Here is an 18,101-nt window from a genome sequence, read left to right on the forward strand (position 1 = left end):
GAGGTGATGATGCCCCAATCTACAGGAGATATTGCTATGGTTGCTATGTGATCAGAATTTATCAAAGTCACTAATCAGCCTTTGTTGTTCCATCGTTCCTGTGTATTTGTGTGCACCTTCTCGTTGATTTATAACATTAGCATCTCTTTAATGGTGTCCAAAACCCTCATCTATAAAGTGGCAGACAGAGCCCTTTTAATGGCACTCTTTTCCTCGGTAGATAAAGACGAAGAACAACTAAACATCCCACTCAAGACAGAAGTTTCGTGCAAAGGAGAAAACGTCGATCCTACACCATTTCTAGGGATTGTAAACAGAAATGGTAATGTAGGCAATCCCCGCCTGTTGTCCCGTCCCCTCTCTCAGTCAACGATTGTAAGCGATCCAAGAGCATATAGGGTATACGATGATGACACACTTCAGAGGAACATTGAGTTACGACAAAGCAAAATCAGCGACCTCCTGCGTAAACAAGAGGGACTGTTAGAAAAGCTGGGTTCAACACCTCTCCCGAGAAAGTAAATAATTCTCGTTCATTTTGTTTGAACCCCTTCGTTCTTTCTGAGGTGTGCGTGACGGACGTGACATGTCACAGAACAACACGTCACATCCCTGCTAAGTTGGTTGGATTTAATGCATTAATACGTTGTTGTTGCGCTAGTTGTGAACTGTGCTGGATGTTCGACGCATCAAACATTACTGGTGTAGGCTGTTTTATTTATTAGATATAAAATTTGCTCCATGACATAACTCGAGTATGTCGTTTTCGCCGACCACTCGGTTGAGTCTTAAGCGCTGAAAATGGTGTTATCACCGTTCAAATTCAAGCATTATGCAAGAAGTTCTGTGTCCTCATGGTTATGCAGGCTTGTTAGATAACCTCCAATATGCTCCTCTGATGATTATGAAGATATAAATTTTGGTACTTTTTCAAAGTTGTCGATCCAGGCCATCGTGTTATCTTAAAGACCTATTCTGTTTACAAGGGCTGGAACCAAACCCTCATGCGTCTAGAGCGCTAATCGTGAGACCACAGCATCATCAAGACGAGAAAGCATCATAGCCAAGTCTTAAAACATCCATCTTCCATTCATAGTTTCTATTCTGTTTCCTCTATCAAATTTTACAATTCTATTCATGTTCGAGTTCTCTTTGAGTGTAATGTTCTTTTTAAATAAGTTTAAATCTCCACTTTCCTCTTATTGCAATTATATTGATAATAATTCTAATCATTTGGTCTGGGTTGTATGGTATTATGGCTTCGATTGCCCTCTGAGAAAACAGATGGACAAAACCGTTCAAAATAAAGATAAGACAACTGTGTCATTCCAATTGAATTTCGGAAAATAAAGCAAATCGTGGCCTAATATTTCGTGCTTAACTGCTGCATTATGTACAATTTCTGCAAAGTCTAAACGTTTGTATCAACGTTGCATTATAAATTCGTGGCTCGCTCTGGCTTATGGAGTCACGTGATATTCCTACATGAAAAGGTCGAACATCATTGGGCATTCGACGGCCAACATCAACTTGTGTCAGATGACTCCTTGGATGATTAGTCAAACAAATAATAAGCTTAATTAATATCTTGTGTGCATATGCCGTATCTTTTCTTCTTTCGCTCTTCGACTATGACACAGCTGAAAAATAAAGAGGAAAAGCGAACTGACCTCCATGCCATTGAAAAAAGCCAAGCAAACGAAAAAAAGGCTCCTACCTTTCGCTTCTCTAAAAATTTCTGTATAAATTCTTCAGGCGTCATACTCTCTGTTAGGAATACAACAGTGGTTCAATTAGTATTTCATCACTTAGCTAGTTTTAAGCAAACAAAAAGCAAGATTTCTTGGCGATGTGACTTTCCAAGAAGTAAAACACACGTACTTACTCGAAAGAAACTCATCAGCGATGGCCTTGAGAAATTAAAAGAAGATCCAGTTAGTTCCACTGCGAATGAAAACTAAGCAAATTTTTATAATGCACTCATTTTCATATAGCACGAAGCATATAGCGACAAACCGAAGGAATATTTAAGCTGCAATCCAAGATTTGTTTTTATTTGTTTTGTCTGCTTGATTTCCCCGTCTGTTTGTTTTCATCTCACCAAATTTCACAAAAGAAAAATGAAAGGCTGTATCTAGGGTACTTACATCCGATTCTTCTTCTGCCTGCGCTGCTGCTATTTCCAAGCGCGTTCTTATTTGGACCAGAGACAATACCTATCAAAATGTCCAGAAAATAGTTTTGACATTTGACTTCGATGAATAGTTCCCGCTTGAAACGACACGATCTACACCGAAGCGACTATATCGTGAATCAAAGGACAGAGAACGCACCAGCTCTTGGATGTTCTATGCTATAATGCGGTAGTTTTCTGAGCAATTGTTAATCGTGTATCGAAAATACTCAGGGATTAATTTGTTTTTGCTTTACTTCAACCTGCAATTGGTCCTGAAGACTCGCTCCATTTTCTCAACCAATCAGGTGCAAAACTGAAACAAATTATGACTTGGTCGCCCGCGTTTTACCGCGCTTTAGGCATTTTGGTCGGTTTGACCTTGAGTTCCCATTGGCTCTTACAGGTATTTTTCTTTGTTCTGATTGGCTGTTGCGACTTTAGTTTTGGTTTTACGACACTCAAAGCACTCTTTCACGTCGCCACAAATAAACGCAAACCGGAAGATTACGTTTACCACGACCACTCCATGGAGGAGGAGAATATTTATGTCAAGTAACAGCTTTCAGATTCCTACCACCTTGATGGAGAAAGTTCGTTCAAGATAAATTAAAAGGGTACAATGTCCTATCGGTATTTCTAACAAAACGTTACCTCACTAAGCTCCTTCTGTTTCTGACTTTTGTTTGCAAACTCTCCTTTCAGCTCGGATACGCGTTCACACTGCAGAGAAATCGAAGAAAAAGGTAAAGAAAGCAGCGAGTCCTTGTAAGCTATACTACATGTCTAAATTAGCAGCTTACACGAATTGAATGACCAAATCTAATAAGTTGAACAAACGAATAACCAATTTGTCAGAGGTAAGCAAACGAATCTTTGGTCTAAATGTAACAAGCTTTTACTGATAACAATTAATAAATTTACCTTTAATTTTCTTTTAACATTTCAAAACATGCATGCACCCTCTGACCCCTAGGAGTGACTAACATCTAATTCCCTCATACGATATCACCCTTAAATTACGCAACAAATTCTCCTTGTCAGCACCTCAGGAAATGTGCAGGGAACAGAATGGAGAATATGCATACTGATGTTAGGATGTAAAGGGTTACACCCTTACTCCCAAGCTCTAGAAATTAGTACTTCTTGCTGCCTGCCACACACTTCTTGGTAAGTTCAGATAATCTGTGTTAAATCAAGTATTTCCTCTTAGTTGATTCCTTCCTATATTCTCATCATCTGAATGCCTGATATTGATTTGATATTGTAAAGAGGAAAAACTCGTTTGAAAGGATTGAAGGTGTGGCTAAGATGGCATGATTACAATATTTTAAAAGAAATTTCAGTTTCCTGTACTTTTGTCATGATCTTAACTAAATTTGAGTTTGATTCAGAGAAAAAAAAAATTTAAAAAAAAAAAAAATATATATATATATAGGTAGCCCTCCCTTTGCACAAAGTTAACCTTTTTACTCCCAAGATCTCATTAGTAATTCTCCCTATTGTCTGCTATTCAATTCTTATTATGTTAGTTTAGAGAATTTTCTTTTGGATCTACTAATAATCCCTTAGCTAATTGATCTTTCTTCATTCTCATCACATGTCTGCTTGATACTGTACTGATATTGTAGGGAGAAATTAAGTCTTAGTCATTCATGGGAGTTCAAGGGTTAATGAATGAACATTATCAGCTAATGTTACCTTTTTCAACAGTTCATCTTTACTACCCTCCAAAGTTGATTGAAGGGACAAATTAAACCCTAAAGAGAGATCAAACACAGATAGTTGCAGGACAACATTCAAAGAAATAATTGCAACAGGGAAAATTGAGAGAAGCCTGACATTTTCTAACAAAATTTGCACAAAAGTGTACAGGAAATATTTAACAAAGAAGTAAAACAAAGGTTAAGACAGTTCAAAAGGAACATACTCGCTATTTCTTCATTTTTCCTCATCAATTCTTCTTTATCAGCCTCTAGCTTTTTCATCTGAAATTTCAAATTAGTAACTATGATTACCTTAATGCCACTTTGTTTAAGTCAACCAGATGGGGAAAGAATACTCCCCTCCTGGGTGGGGTGTTTTTCTTTCCCCACACTCCCCACCACCCTTTAATCACCACCTTTAAAAATCTGAGACCACAGGTCAGCTCTTTTGGATCAAGTGCCTTACCCCACTCCCCTAAATTTGACAATTTATCCATTCTTGTTTCATTCCAATTTCCCTCTAACTGGAAGTCATGAATTTTCATGAAAATACCACCTTAATACAAATACTCATCCTAATGTTGAAGTGGAGAAACACATAGACTAAAAACTGACTGTAAACTTACTGATTCTAGTTTGACTAAAAATGTGTCCATTACTTCAGGCTTATCAATAAGATCTTTGAGCTCCTCAAGACTGGGAATGAAAATGTAAATACAACCTTCAGTATCAAATACAGGAAGATGTTGTTCGTGTTTTGTCATTTTAAGCCTTACCTTAAACCATCAAGCTCTGGGAATGAGTTTGGCACTTTTGCTGGTTGAGTTGGCCTGGGGGGTACTGGTGGCCTTGATGGAGTAGTCTGAGTGATCTGAAAAATATAACAGAAAATAATGGAAATAAAGATGATGAATACTCCTAGTGTATACCAGTATTTATACATGCATTCCTTCTCTTTAAACTACCATTTCACTGTTATGGTTGCATGTAATGGATAAATAGAAGTAAACATTTTAGTTATGCCTTTTTGTCCTCACAAAAACAAAACAAAAAAACATTTCTGTACTGTTCTGTATAGACTTCCTGTCATGTTAGTACTGACAAGGAGAATTCTTTATTAACTGTTAAAAGCCCCTCTAACCAGCAATCACTTTGTTTATTCTCATGACCTAAATGTTTGATTTAAGGGTGGTACTGTAAGAAGAGATTAGATGCTGGTGAGGTTTAGGTGTTAATAGTTAATCTGTTGTGGACATAATGTAGATTAAGAAGGGGAAACCCATTTACTGCAACTTGATCATAATGCCCAGAGGCCTTGTAATGTTGAAATGTTGAAATTTCATTTGCCACCCATTTGCAAAAACAATTATGAATTTAAATTTATGTTTAACACTCAACCATGCCAGAATGTACCTGTGAGTTACTTCCTAGGTGTGGCATAGCCCCTGCACTGGTAACAGAGAGAGCAGAGTACTGGCTTACAGGTGAATTCAGTGAAGATAAAGAGGGTGTACTGGAAGGAGCAGTAGATTGTGGAGTATACTGGAAACCAGGAAAACTGGGAAAGCTGTATTGAGTTAGAGGCTGATAACCACTTGAACTTGCAGGGAATCTATGAAACAACAAAATCATTTCACTTGTTATTATTTTCATTAGTAAATATTCATAATGTTCATATGTTCAAGTTATAAGCTAAAGTTGTTCCCAAAATTTTATATTTTTCATGGTAGAAGACCGCACAGCATCTTTCAAGAAAATCAAACGTCCTGGAAGCAAAACAAGAATAACTACCAGGTGCCCAGTCAGAAAAAAGGTGACTATCACATAGAATTAAAAGGAAACTAATAGAAATTATTAAGTTTTAACCTCTATCATTACCTTACTAGCCTTCTGATTGGCTCACTAAGTCTCAGTTATCAGCTCACATAACATACTCTGACCTTATATGGAAAATGATCTGTCATTTTGCTAAAATTCATTAAAATTTGATTACCTGAATATCACAAATATCCAAATGTTCAAAATTTAATAAAATTTAGTGAAACAATTATTTCATTCACACTTGTTGGATACTAGATTGATTATAGCCAGCCTTCTTGGATATTTACCATCTCATAACATGTCACTACACCACTCAATGAAAAATTCCAGGTACATTTAATAGTTACCAAAAACACTTCATGTTTTTAGTAGCTGAGTGATCTATATCCCAAATCAATACACTTTTGACACTATTGAAACCAAAATCACAGATAATGATATAAATCTGTGCTTAAAGATGATGTTACACAAAATATGTGAATCCCAAAAACTGTCACACAGTTGGGGTTTCCTTGACCCTTAAAATCCCAGAAGTGATTAAAACATGTAATTTCTCCCTTCAACAACCATACTTTATCCACCAACAGGTAAGGAAAATATTTACACTGATCACATAAATTACCTTGATCTAACACCAAATTCCGATAGCTCATTTGTAAGGAAATGTATAACAGCTAGATGGGAGAATAAACCATCAGTTCTTGGGAGTGAAAGGGTTAAATGCCACATGAAACAGGTAAATGTTTGCAGCTGCACTTACTGTGGCTGAGATGTGAGAGGACCACGAAACTGAGGGGGGTGGTCAGAGAATTCCTTTAAAACCTCTGCGATGACTCTCCCCAGGTTGGAGTGCATATAAAACTGAAAACAAAAGAAACAAAAACTTTTGGTTTCCATCATTTAACCATTTAACTCCTATGAGTGACCAAGACAGAATTTTTCCTTCCACTGTCAATAAAACATCAAGCAGACAAGTGATGAGATTAAAGATTATTAGCTAACCCAATAAGAATTGTCTGGCAAGCAGTAGAGAGAATTATTAACCCTTTAACTCCCATGGGTGACCAAGACAGAATTTCTCCTTACAATATATATACAATATCAAGCAGACAAGTGATGAGAATAAAGAAAAATATCAATTGGGAATTATAAGTTGATCCAATTCCAAATTCTTCACACTAGCATCTGAAGAACTGTATGGCAGACTGTTAGGAGAATTGCCAATTAGATCTTGGGAGTGCAAGGGTTAAAATATCTTAAATAAATACATTAGATAGCAAAGATGTAACAAGAAGAGATGAACTTGGATAGTAGAGGGTGTTATCTTGACGTAACATCAAACTGTAATTCCTAGACAAGTAAATATACAGCAGATGGAAAATAGAATAACATGGCAGAAGTTAGAATCACTGAGTTAGCCTCCTTAAAACTCCATATCATTAACAGTCTGGCCTGGGTTGTTCAAAGCTGGATAAAGATAACTCAGAGTTAAATTAAATGTGAAAATTGATAGCAGTTCTGAAGGCTTTCAAAAAAAATTCAATTTAAATATATTTGCTTGCAACTTGATCATTGAATGGTCCAGAAAGAAATGGGAAAACTCTACCCTAAAAGACTTTTGAATAAAGAAATAAATAAACCTGGATATAAATTTAACCCTAGGTTAGTGCTGATTGGCCTTCGAACAACTGGGCACTGCTTCATAGCTGGTGAACCGCAGTGGACTCCCATTTCCCTACCAGTGTTTATTAGATAATTATTTTGCCAAATATGTTTGTGAAATAGTTGGCAACCTTTTACAACAGGAGACTATAAAAATAACTAGTCTCAAGCTATTAACAGAAATCCTGATTTTTTGAAAAGCCACCCATGTCTTAAAATGATTGGTTTCGTTTAGCATTGCCCCTTTAACTTCCACGAGTAACCAAAACAGAGTTTCCCCTTTCAATATCAATATGATATCAACCAGATAAGTGATGAGAATAGAGAAAAATATCAATTTGGGGATAATAAGCTGATTCAATACTAAATTCTCTGAACTAAAATTATAAGAATTATATGGTTGACAGTAAGGAGAGTTACAAATTTGATCTGGGAGTGAAAGGGTTAAAGTGCATTTTACAGAAAGACTGTGATGTTTACAGACTGCCCTACCTTCATAAACAAAAACTTAATAAAAAAATGTAACCAAAAAAATTAAGAAACATTCTTACACTATTTATTCCAGGACATCCCACCACCATCATCTAAGAGAAAAAGAGAGAGAGAAAAGTTAACTTTTACAATATGATTAAACCCTTTCACCCCTAATAGTGACTAGCATCTATTTTCTCCTAACAATATCACCCTTGAATCCAACATAAAGGTCAGTAAATTAAAGGAAATAATCACCAATGAAGGAAGTTCTTGATTGTTGAACAAATTCTCCTTGTCAGTACCTTCAGAGATGTACAGCAAAAAGTATGGAGAATATACATACTAATGTAAAGGGGGGTTAATGATTATTTTATCACAATCTTTTAAGTCTCACTAGTGAGTTTCAAAGTTGCATTTTGCTTGTATTTAAGTCCCTGACATTGACATGAATTGCAGGACCCAAACTTGAAATTTTTACCCTAGATCTTTTATGATACATAGCGCCCTTGAAGTTGTTCCTCACCTGATCATTAACCCATGGATGATGCAAAGGTGGAGATACTTTAACAACTGGCCTTTCATTAGGAAACTGAGGGGGTAGGGTTCTAGAGGAAAAAACAGTTCAACAAATTCATTCTACAACAATAAGACAACATGCAGATCAGCTCAAAAGTTCACACTCCCTATAGATCCAATGCACAATTTACCAACCTACAAACAAAGTTTAATTTTTCTTTTGAGGTAACACCTCTTCAAGCTTTATCAGTTCAACAGCTAAATGTTCCAGGGTAAAGTAAGCAGTGGCTTAAAAATTTATGTGGATACCTTTTTAAGCAGTAGACCGCACTTTTTAATGTTTTAAAAGCATAAAAATCCATGTGGGATGTTTGGAGAATGATTGAAAAGTTTTAAAACCCACCTCTGGCTCATGATTTACAAACTTTTTTGTGTTCTCCCAACATCCCATGTAGATTATTGAAAAATATAGAAAATGCGATCTATTACTATTATAAAATAATAATGGGTTTAACAGAGCAATAAATTATAGGTTTTTGGTCACTCAGGGGGGCTTGTGGCATCTCAGTTATGTTACAAAGGCATATATATACTTCACATAGGTATATATACTTGGTTAAAAAAATGGTTGTTAGAACTGTAGGTACTCTACTTCAACATTCTGAGAGCATCTTAATTCCTATTGAAATAAGTTGGTGTCATACATGTTCAGAAAAACAGTTGAGGTTCCCACATTGAAGGTAACTCTGTATTCCACATCTCTCTGAACTTCTGTGATACTGCAAATATAATGAAACAATTGGTCATGACAAAAAAAAATTCATCAGCCACCAAAATTAAAAGATAACTACTGTCCTACTACTACATAGATTTTAAACGTACATTTCATCTTTCCAGGAAACCCTTACAGTGTTTAGAAGTTTGCCAGTGTCTTTATTTACCAATCAGCTGTTACATTGAAAGACAGAAGGTAAGCACACTTATTATCTGATTATCCTTTAACTACTAAGGGGCTGGTTGTTTTAGCTTGGCTTGCCTATGTAACTAGGCTTCTCTGTTTGCTGACACAAATTTAATCATAGCAGGACATGAAATTAACTTTTTTTTCTGATAGCCACTTGGCTCTTAAATTCTTCAAAGTGGTAGCCAATTAAAAAAAAAAATTGGTCGCCATTTTCAAAGACAAAGAAAATCTTTCTTTACGCTGTCAGCGTTCTAGATAGACCCTCCAAAATTAAGTTAGGGAAAAGATCTTTAACGTGCTACAAAGTGGACACTAGGATGGATGATATACAATGTTCAGGCTCATCTAAATCCAAGATGGCATCTAGTTATCGATCGAGATGCATGTGCTGTTTTGGAAACAAACTTAATGAGGAAGTTTGCTGCGGATTTATCTTTACAAATCTTTTTAATTCACTATATCTCTTGGTAAGGTTATGATGAAACGTTCTAGTCGCCAATTTGGCGACTAACTTTCAGGATTTGGTCACTAAAGTGAAAAATTTAGGCACGTTGGCGCCTGTATTGGGCACAATTTCATGCCCTGTTCTCTGTTTGCTGACACAAATTTAATCATAGTTATAATAGAAGATAAATCTTCCAATGTACAGGAATGTAAAACACGGCATAATTTACTATACATGAAAGAATTGTGTGGAGATCTTATAAGTGTACGTGTAGCAAAAAGTATGTACTGTGACGTCTACGAACTTGGGATTTAACGCGGATATTAATCTCGTTAAAATGAATATAGACATTGATAGTGGCGAAGTACGGACTGTGTACAGGCAGGTTTCAAATTAGTCGTTTCATAGATTGAGCAATTTGTTCAGCATACAAGTCATAAGACTTCGACAGAACCAATGATTATGCACCATGCTAGTACGTTTTCAACTGAGAAATTATTTTAGCATATTAACGCTTAGGTATCAGAGCACGATTTTTTTTATCGTAAATTAAAGAATTGTGAAAGATGTGCCTGCTGTGGTGTTTAGCGAGCTAGTCACTTTTAGCTTTTGAAAAGAACTTTGGAGGGCTTTCTTTGGGTTCATAAAAGAAATGCTTAAATTATACGGGAGATTCTTTGAAACCAAGGCGGCTCAGCTTAGGTTCGTTGTATAAATCAAAGCCGCAGAAATGGGAACCGGAAATAAAAAAAAGATAAGTGAAAAGTGGACTTGAAACTCACTTGTGAAGCGTACGCAACGATTCGATCTGTTTTAGTCTCTGTTGCTGTAAAGCTGTCGTAGGTGGTAGTTGAGACTTCGGAGGTTTCGATGATCCAAATAACCAGCTCATATTTTGGCGACTGCGATAGTTTAAGGGAGAAATTTTAGACAAATGACACAACACCATGACCAAGTTCGGCCGCCATATTTAACTAAATATAAGCATGACGTAATGGGCACAGCCGCTGACTTTTGCGGTCTTGCAACATCCCAGAGTTCCATCGTCTCTTCTAAGAATGTTTCCCTTTTATTTTAAATTTTTTATTTTATTTTATTTTTTAAATCTGTAACAGCATGATAAAAAGAAGAAAACTATTTCTTTCTCAAAGAAAAAATATTTCTTCTGGTGGAATGGCGCAGCAATTGATGTCTGTCTCCTGATGGCATCGGTTGATAAAAATTGGGATTTTTATCATTAGTATTAGCATACACGACACTTTGCAAGTAATTTTCATTGTAATCCTTTGTAAATGAAACGTTGATAACTTTGTGTCGAATGAGAGCTAATAAAAAGAAATGAAAAGTTACATTTGACGCTTACGGGCCGGAAAGTCGAAATTGACCGCCAAAAAATGTTATTTATTTTCAACTTACGATCGAGTTCTTTTATTTTTATTAACTTTTCCTTCAGTTTTTGAAAACAGAAATCTACCTGCTTTTAGAAATTAATATGTTTCCACGCCGACCCCCTGTCGGTAATTTTTATCGATTTGAATTTCGCAGTTTTGTATTTTAATGGCCAAGGAAACGCGAACTGAAATCTGACCCGCGTTTAACTTGAAACCGTACCTGAAATCGATACACTGAGAAAAAATTGATAAAATATTTTGTTTATTTTCTTGTTTGTTGCCTAACGATCCACTTCACCGTCTATCTATCGTGATAAAATTCGTCTTAACGGCGACCATTATTCCAGAAACATCCTTTTGTAATGAAAGTTTTCATTTTACTTTAAACATTTGCATTAATAAATAATATGGATATATTCAGGCCAGCCACTTGCTCATCAAACCATTATTTCCTCATAATGACTTATTTGGCTTCGGCACTTTCTAAGCTTGGTTTCACGTCGGCCCGTAATGAATCAGAAATCTCGGCATTGTTTCCGTGTTCAATGAAATTGAGTAATTGTAATAGTTCTCGGAGAACTTAAACTTGTGTTTCACGCCATTATGTCCTTTGTAATTAAGTGCAAACGCTATAGGCGATTGTGGCAGAAGTACAGTTTTCACCATGCGATCTATTCAAAAATTACACCGGTATTCTTAGACGATTAAAAACACGTTCTGCTTTAAACGGTCAACATCACCATTTATTCTCTCGTTTTACGTTATTTACTTGTTATTATCATTTTTTTTTTCAATTTCGTGCGTTTTTTTTATCTCTGCTCAGAAAACTATTATAATTATTTCCACGCATTCTTCTTTTGAAAAAGCGAAAACCGCTTTGATAAACTTCAATTTTCCTCATTCTAGATAATGACCGTGGAAAGATGACAGACCTTTTCGACTCTAAAACTTCAGTGCAACACTACGAACTTGCCAAGGCATTGAAAGGCAATCAAAGTTATTTGACGTTGTTTGGCATAACTACTTTTCATTTTCCATTGAATACAGCGGGAGATAAAATTGAATACAAATAACACAGGTCACCGAATATAATGCTGTAATTTTAGGACGAAAAGGTCTGGCAACCCCGTAGGCTAAGGTGTTGATGATCCTGGGTCACACAATTAGGAGCAAAAGGGGAAATTCTCCTAACAAACGTCGGCGAAAAACAAATTTGGATTTTCCATTTCCTTGCCTAGAGGACATTGCGCTTGTCGGTTTGATAATCTTAAGAGCAGCGATAAAACTTGAGTGTTTTAACCTAAAAAGTGTGATAGATATGCAAACATCGATCATCGATTATAAATATCGCTTTCTCTGACTCACACCTCGAAGCGCGGAATTAAAGATTATGTTTTCTTAAATTGAAGTGCCGAAAAGGACACATTGACAGCTAATGACTAAACTATTACTGCATATAAAAGTAAGTTGTTTGACGAAAAACGCTGCGCTCTCCTCAGCTGACACGTTCTTGACAGCTAACGTTTATAAGCGCTTTTTTCCCGCCTAAAACTGAAGGAAAATTTTGCGCGCCAAACCATTAAGCGAAAAAAAAAAACGAAAACTCGTCGAAACCAAACGCTATCGTAAATCGGCAAACAGATCATCTCGAACACATTTTACAAACAATCCCAGTGTTTTATAAAACAAAGACAATGGTCATAATTGAAAGCTTTGATTTTTGTCACTTGCATAGCCTCTTAAAGCCCAATAAATGTCGCACGCAGTTTACAAAGGCCCGTCGCTGACTCGACATCTGCCGCGTCGCGCAAATGTAGCTCGGCGTGATTCGAACGCGTGGTCTTCTTGCTCGCAATTTTTAGCAAATCAACGTGAACCATGCTAGGATATTTCTTTTTTCAATGCCCTAAAAACGATTCGAAAGGTGGTGATTATGAGCTATTCAATCCCTTTTCTGTTCATGTTTGTTTAAGATGCCCTCTAAGCGGTGCCCCCTTTGAGACGATTGTTTTCGCACCGCGTTTTTTAAGCATTTACAAACAAGTAATACGTAGCGAAGTCATCTCATCACTGCCTCGCTTTTTCCGAAAGCCGTGCCTTTCATTCCTGCCTTTCCCTTATTTACCGATCGAGCCATTGTGCCGCTATTCAGTTATTGTATTTTTGTGGATGTAATCTTTTGTTATGGAGATATTAGTATTAGAGCAATTGTAATTCATTCACCTTTGTTATTCATTTTATCTCTTCTTGATCGTCCATTTATTTATTTATGTCATCTCTTTCATTCAACACCTCATGTATTTTTTATTATGTTGTTATTCTCGGCCCTTGTCTCTCAGTTTCTTTTATATAATTATCAATATGCGAAAGTAAGATTTACAATAACGACGCACAGCGCTTCTCGGTGAGCTTTGGTACAGCTGTGTTTTTCACTCGGACGACGGGAGACCAACCTAAATCGATAGAAGGGGGAGTTTTTTTTTGTGATGCTTTCTAAGCAGCAAGAAGATTACATATGCTTCCGTTCAAAGATGCATTTGAAGGAAATAATTTTCTTTGCGGGACGCCATCTGTTTAGGGTTTCTGTAATTATTATACAAATCCATCTCTTTTTTTTGTGTTCAAATGAAACATCGAAGATATAAGCGACACCCAAGACAAACTTTCTCCGGTGAAATTTCATCCATCTAACCTCAAGTTTCAAAGCTTGCACTCGTGCCAGCCTTGAACTGTTTCTTCGGACAGAGTACCAAAACTATTTGCTGTTTTAAACCACGAATACGTAGTTTACACCTTGGCACAATAGATGTAAACGAAGACAGTTGTCTTTGTATGTTTGATGGGGAAGATTTCTGACTGACAGGGGAACGTTTCCTATGCTAACGGAATTTTTTCAAACTTTAACATCAAAGCTAGTGTCAAATAAACCCAACTGAGACAACAAAAGTTGACAACAAATTACATTCAATGCTAATTTTAATGTGACAGTTCGGTGAAAACTTGGGGTTAGTTTTGTCAAATTTAAATTACGAGTGAAAGTTGCTCTGGTAAATAACGGACAAGTAGGGCTTGCGGAGTCACTCTGCTTGGCAAACCAAAGCGGAAATTTAATAGTACCTCCTAAAAGAGCTACTAACCCATGAAATGAGGTCGAATGAGAATTCTTTCAATATTTAAATATTCACACACATAGCCTTATAATATACAAATTCTGACGTGTTGCGATCAGGCAACGGTTTCCGTGGTCAGAAATTTGGTCGTCAAACTCGTCAACATCTCTACGTAGTGAAATGTATTCGTCTGGAATGAATTTGTCCATGAAAAAAAAAATCATATGAAATCGCACGGAATAATATAATAAAATTCTTGCTTGCTCGATAAGAATAATTTACACCAGTTAGTTGCTGTATTATACATAAATAGTCAATCGTGATAAATGGATTTAAGAGTCAGTCACTTCAACTAAAGGAGTAGATATGCGACAGGTCTCCTTACATCTTGTCCCTGCCACGACGAACAGTTGCAAGGAACCGTATACTGTCCATTGCTTCCCTGAACAGCGTGGAGATGCGAGTGAGGACTTAATTGGCCTCCAGGTAAAACAGGCATACCAGAAGCGTTCAGCAGAGCCGAACTTGTCGGTGGAGCGCTTGGATAGAGCGCAGAGTGAGGGTACATTTGCCCTCCCGTGAGCATATCAGGGCGTACAGCGCTTGGAAGCTCTAGTCCGCGGTCGAACCTTGATGAGGTAATGGAGTGCCCGGCACTCGAGTCAAAAGTGTATCCTGATGAAACTGGGATAAATGATCGTGATTTGCCGTTCACCGCTGACGAGAACGGGTCCGTTACGAACGATGATGTCGATATACCGGGAGGACTACACTTGAGTAGTTCGTCAGAGGTTGGTAAACACGGTAGTGGAAATGGATAGCGGTCTACCTTTTTCAACAGCGATTTGGGTTTTCTTCGGGGCCTATATTTGTAGTCAGGATGTTCTTTCATGTGCTGCGCCCGTAGATGCTTGGCCTCCTCGACAAACGGCTTTTTCTGATCATCTGTTAACTGCTTCCATTCAGCTCCGAGCCTTTTGCTGATCTCGGAGTTGTGCATCTTGGGGTTGTCCTGGGCGATTTTTCTCCTCTCTTCTCGGGACCAAACCATAAACGCATTCATGGGGCGCTTGACATGTTCAGCTGGCTTGGCCATGTCTGTGTGTGGATTTCCTATACTATTATTCCGCTCGATTCACTAAATTTTAGCTCCTAGAGACTTCTAGGTTGTCAAGAGTAAATATCGGTCCGTGCTGGTCGCTGGCTCGTTGAAAGTGAACTACTCGCTGATTGCTTCACGCGGTAAAGATCAAAGCTCGCACCTTAGAGCATGCGTGTGAAATAATTGAGTTTCATTCTCGCTTTCACAAAGTATTCAGACCACGTCACTTTACGAAAAGGCTATCCAATTAAAATAGAGGAAGTTGAATCCGAAAATTCCCCTCGAGTGGTGCCTTTGAAATGTTTTGCGATATTACCTTGATTGGTGTTTCAAAAAGATATTTGGATTTTGTAAATAATTTTCTATTTTGGTTTGGCGAAAGTACAATGGCCCAACTTTTGTTTTCTACTCATCAATTGCTTTCCCATTGTTTGAAGACAATGCACTCAAAATTCAGCGATCTTTAGGCTTTCAGCGGTCCTTGTGAGGCAAGCCGCTCCGAACAATGGATAGTATGTTTTTCCTTTGAAAGTTCAATTCCGCACTTCCATCGCTCCTGGCGAGTAGTTTCCACAAACATCGCGTTAATATTCAACTTGCACTGGGAAATTATTAATTTATATTGAAAGTAAAGCAAAGTAAATATCCGATTCTTTCGGTGGGGCTGTCATTTTTCTCCGCCGAATTGCCTTACAAATGATCAATTATCAAGGCTTTTATTCGTCCGTTTAGCATAAGAATACACTTCGCTTATGAAAGCTTTTGTCTCGCCGTGAAATTGCTAACTACAATGTCGAGATCTTTCACTAAATACACAACAAAACAATTTTTTTTCTCTCTCTCTCAATGTAAGACTGAGGCTGACGGCAAATTCGTGCGTTTGCTCGCGCGCACTTGTAACTAGCACCGTATCATGTTTCACTTTTAATGTATAGATATTTTAATAGGAGTCGAGAGTTTATTGAAGTCTTTTTCACAATTTATTCAATTATGGTTTTTGCCGGAGAGGTTTGGTTTTATTTTTTCATTACTTATCACAAGATGAAGGTTCGTTTGCATTTTCAATCCCATGCTATAAGGAAACTGATTAATCGCTTTGGGCAATGAATAGTACTAAAGCATAAGTGCCCTTTATGAAAGAACCCACTTCCTTTCGTATAATAACCTTTTGTTTGTGCACAATAGAAGAGTCGTTATCATGGTAATTCGTGAATGAAAACTCCTGAAAGCTTGTTGTTGTAGAGGTTCCGTTGAAAGAATTATCATGAAAAAAGCCCTGAATGACTCATCTAAATACGATCGTTTGTACGGGGTAGATTTCAAATTAAATTTATACCTTTCGTGAAGTAAAATTTTCACGCAAAAAAACCCTTCGAAATTAAAGTCTTTCTTTATGGAATGGATTCGTAGAGAAGGTGGAAATCGTGTTCTAGATCGTTTAAACATTTCGACAACATGCTGTTCAGAAGAGTCACAAATGTGACATGTTTAAAAGAGTTGTTTTGGTACTTATTATTCTAATGACCTTTCTATCATTCAACGCTATCAATGTTGAGAGGCCAAGAATTATTTTCAATTTTAGGCAATCTTATCGAAAATGAGATCTGCAAACGAGCGGAACTTGAAAGAGAGATCACCTAAACAAGGCCTGCCACGAAAATCAAAGCTTTGACGCTGGTAATTATGTAGAGAAAAACAATTTTCGAAAGGAAGACCTTTGTGATAGAATAAAAACGATAAATTCTGAACACACCGAAAGATTCCTTTTTTCTGTTATTTGCCTTCGCTTGTTTGCTTGTAAAATGAATTGGTTTGTTATCATTGTATAACTTTGGTCCGTTTAACAGTACAAACCATTGATAACGGCCTGTCTAATTAAGCCTTTACAATTCTTTGTGTGTGTTTTCTTTTAGAAAAAGTGAAATGTTTCAGGCGGATGCAAAATATAATTATTCGAACGCAATTTTAATAACAGTTCGACCTATTCTTTGAAAAAAAAATTATTGAAAAGAGCGCGGTATTTCTCGGAGCAAACAAAAATAAATGGGTTGAAGAGGTTTTTGCAAGAAAGGTATTCATTGGAGTCGAAAAGCTTATTTGCCCTCAAAAAGCTTTCTTTGTCGACGAAATATTGTTTTCTGACTGGGCGTTTTGAACCATTCTTTAGTTTAATCGCGTCTTTTGTAAAAACCTTTCCCGTTCTTTGTTTCAAGGTTAGATTAAGATGCGCAAATGTAACACAGAGAAAATACAACTATATTTAAATTTACACACACTTTTCGCCGAAGGATGTAAAGAGTTTTGTTAAACTTCATTCCTCATTTCCTGTAACTGATGAACAGTAGAAGGAAATTAAGAGCTCGGTGCGTGTTACCAAATTCACTGCGCTCATCAAGTGAACTAGATTGCTATTGAAAAGAAATTCAAAAGACTGTGACAAGAGCACACGTTCGGAATGAGTTTTTCACGGCTTAATCGTCCATCTGCGGATCTATACATGATATTACTTAAAGTGATTTTATGAACTTCCATCTGATATCTGCTCTCACCATAACAACCCGACACCGGTGCGAACCATCTATTTTTGACTCAGTTCGATAATTTTTTCGGTTTCAACTTTGACTCAGTAAGTCAGTGCGAAATTGCGTTCCGTTTGTTTAAGAAAGCTTGCTAAACAACTAAATAAACATGGGTTTATAGGTTTGTTAAAAGTCAGCTACGAAGTGTGGACTCTTTC

At 36.9% G+C, this 18,101-nt stretch overlaps 3 protein-coding genes across 5 annotated transcripts in view; 1 reads left to right on the forward strand and 2 right to left on the reverse strand.

Annotated features, from left to right (window-relative positions):
- The window catches only part of LOC113673975 (uncharacterized), a 9,637-nt gene extending 8,410 nt beyond the window's left edge, over window positions 1-1,227 (forward strand). For all 3 annotated transcript variants that reach the window (XM_089211004.1, XM_027190459.2, XM_089211006.1), the window contains exon 5: window positions 221-1,227. In XM_089211004.1, the coding sequence (XP_089067130.1) occupies window positions 221-522 (302 nt within the window). In that variant the 3' untranslated portion in view covers window positions 523-1,227. The remainder of the gene's footprint in view (window positions 1-220) is intronic.
- LOC113674162 (vacuolar protein sorting-associated protein 37A) lies at window positions 703-10,757 on the reverse strand. The gene is made up of 15 exons (XM_027190636.2): window positions 10,544-10,757; window positions 9,057-9,131; window positions 8,360-8,441; window positions 7,914-7,946; window positions 6,461-6,561; window positions 5,293-5,491; window positions 4,656-4,750; window positions 4,506-4,575; window positions 4,104-4,161; window positions 3,875-3,933; window positions 2,828-2,896; window positions 2,148-2,216; window positions 1,886-1,910; window positions 1,718-1,767; window positions 703-1,640 (listed from the first exon to the last, which is right to left on the reverse strand). Exons 1-15 carry the CDS (start codon window positions 10,708-10,710, stop codon window positions 1,581-1,583), a joined length of 1,212 nt encoding a protein of 403 aa, XP_027046437.2. The 5' UTR covers window positions 10,711-10,757; the 3' UTR covers window positions 703-1,580.
- Window positions 10,758-14,110: 3,353 nt separating this feature from the next.
- LOC113674314 (transcription factor Sox-14) lies at window positions 14,111-17,845 on the reverse strand. The gene has a single exon (XM_027190803.2). The coding sequence runs from the start codon at window positions 15,356-15,358 to the stop codon at window positions 14,615-14,617; it is 744 nt and encodes a 247-aa protein (XP_027046604.2). The 5' UTR covers window positions 15,359-17,845; the 3' UTR covers window positions 14,111-14,614.
- Between the last annotated feature and the right edge of the window lie 256 nt (window positions 17,846-18,101).

Source organism: Pocillopora damicornis, chromosome 6 (genome assembly GCF_964200805.1).
Source record: "Pocillopora damicornis chromosome 6, jaPocDami1.2, whole genome shotgun sequence".
NCBI lineage: Eukaryota > Metazoa > Cnidaria > Anthozoa > Scleractinia > Pocilloporidae > Pocillopora > Pocillopora damicornis.

What these genes read in the sequence shown, in the direction of transcription:
- LOC113674162 (XM_027190636.2), bottom strand. Translation starts at nt 10,710, where the DNA reads ATGGTGTTGTGTCATTTGTCTAAAATTTCTCCCTTAAACTATCGCAGT. An exon ending in CCTCTCACATCTCAGCCACA is followed by an intron (nt 5,492 to 6,460) that starts GTAAGTGCAGCT and finishes GTTGTTTCATAG; the next exon opens with ATTCCCTGCAAGTTCAAGTG. An exon ending in AATTTTTAGAGAAGCGAAAG is followed by an intron (nt 1,641 to 1,717) that starts GTAGGAGCCTTT and finishes TTTATTTTTCAG; the next exon opens with CTGTGTCATAGTCGAAGAGC.
- LOC113674314 (XM_027190803.2), bottom strand. Translation starts at nt 15,358, where the DNA reads ATGGCCAAGCCAGCTGAACATGTCAAGCGCCCCATGAATGCGTTTATG.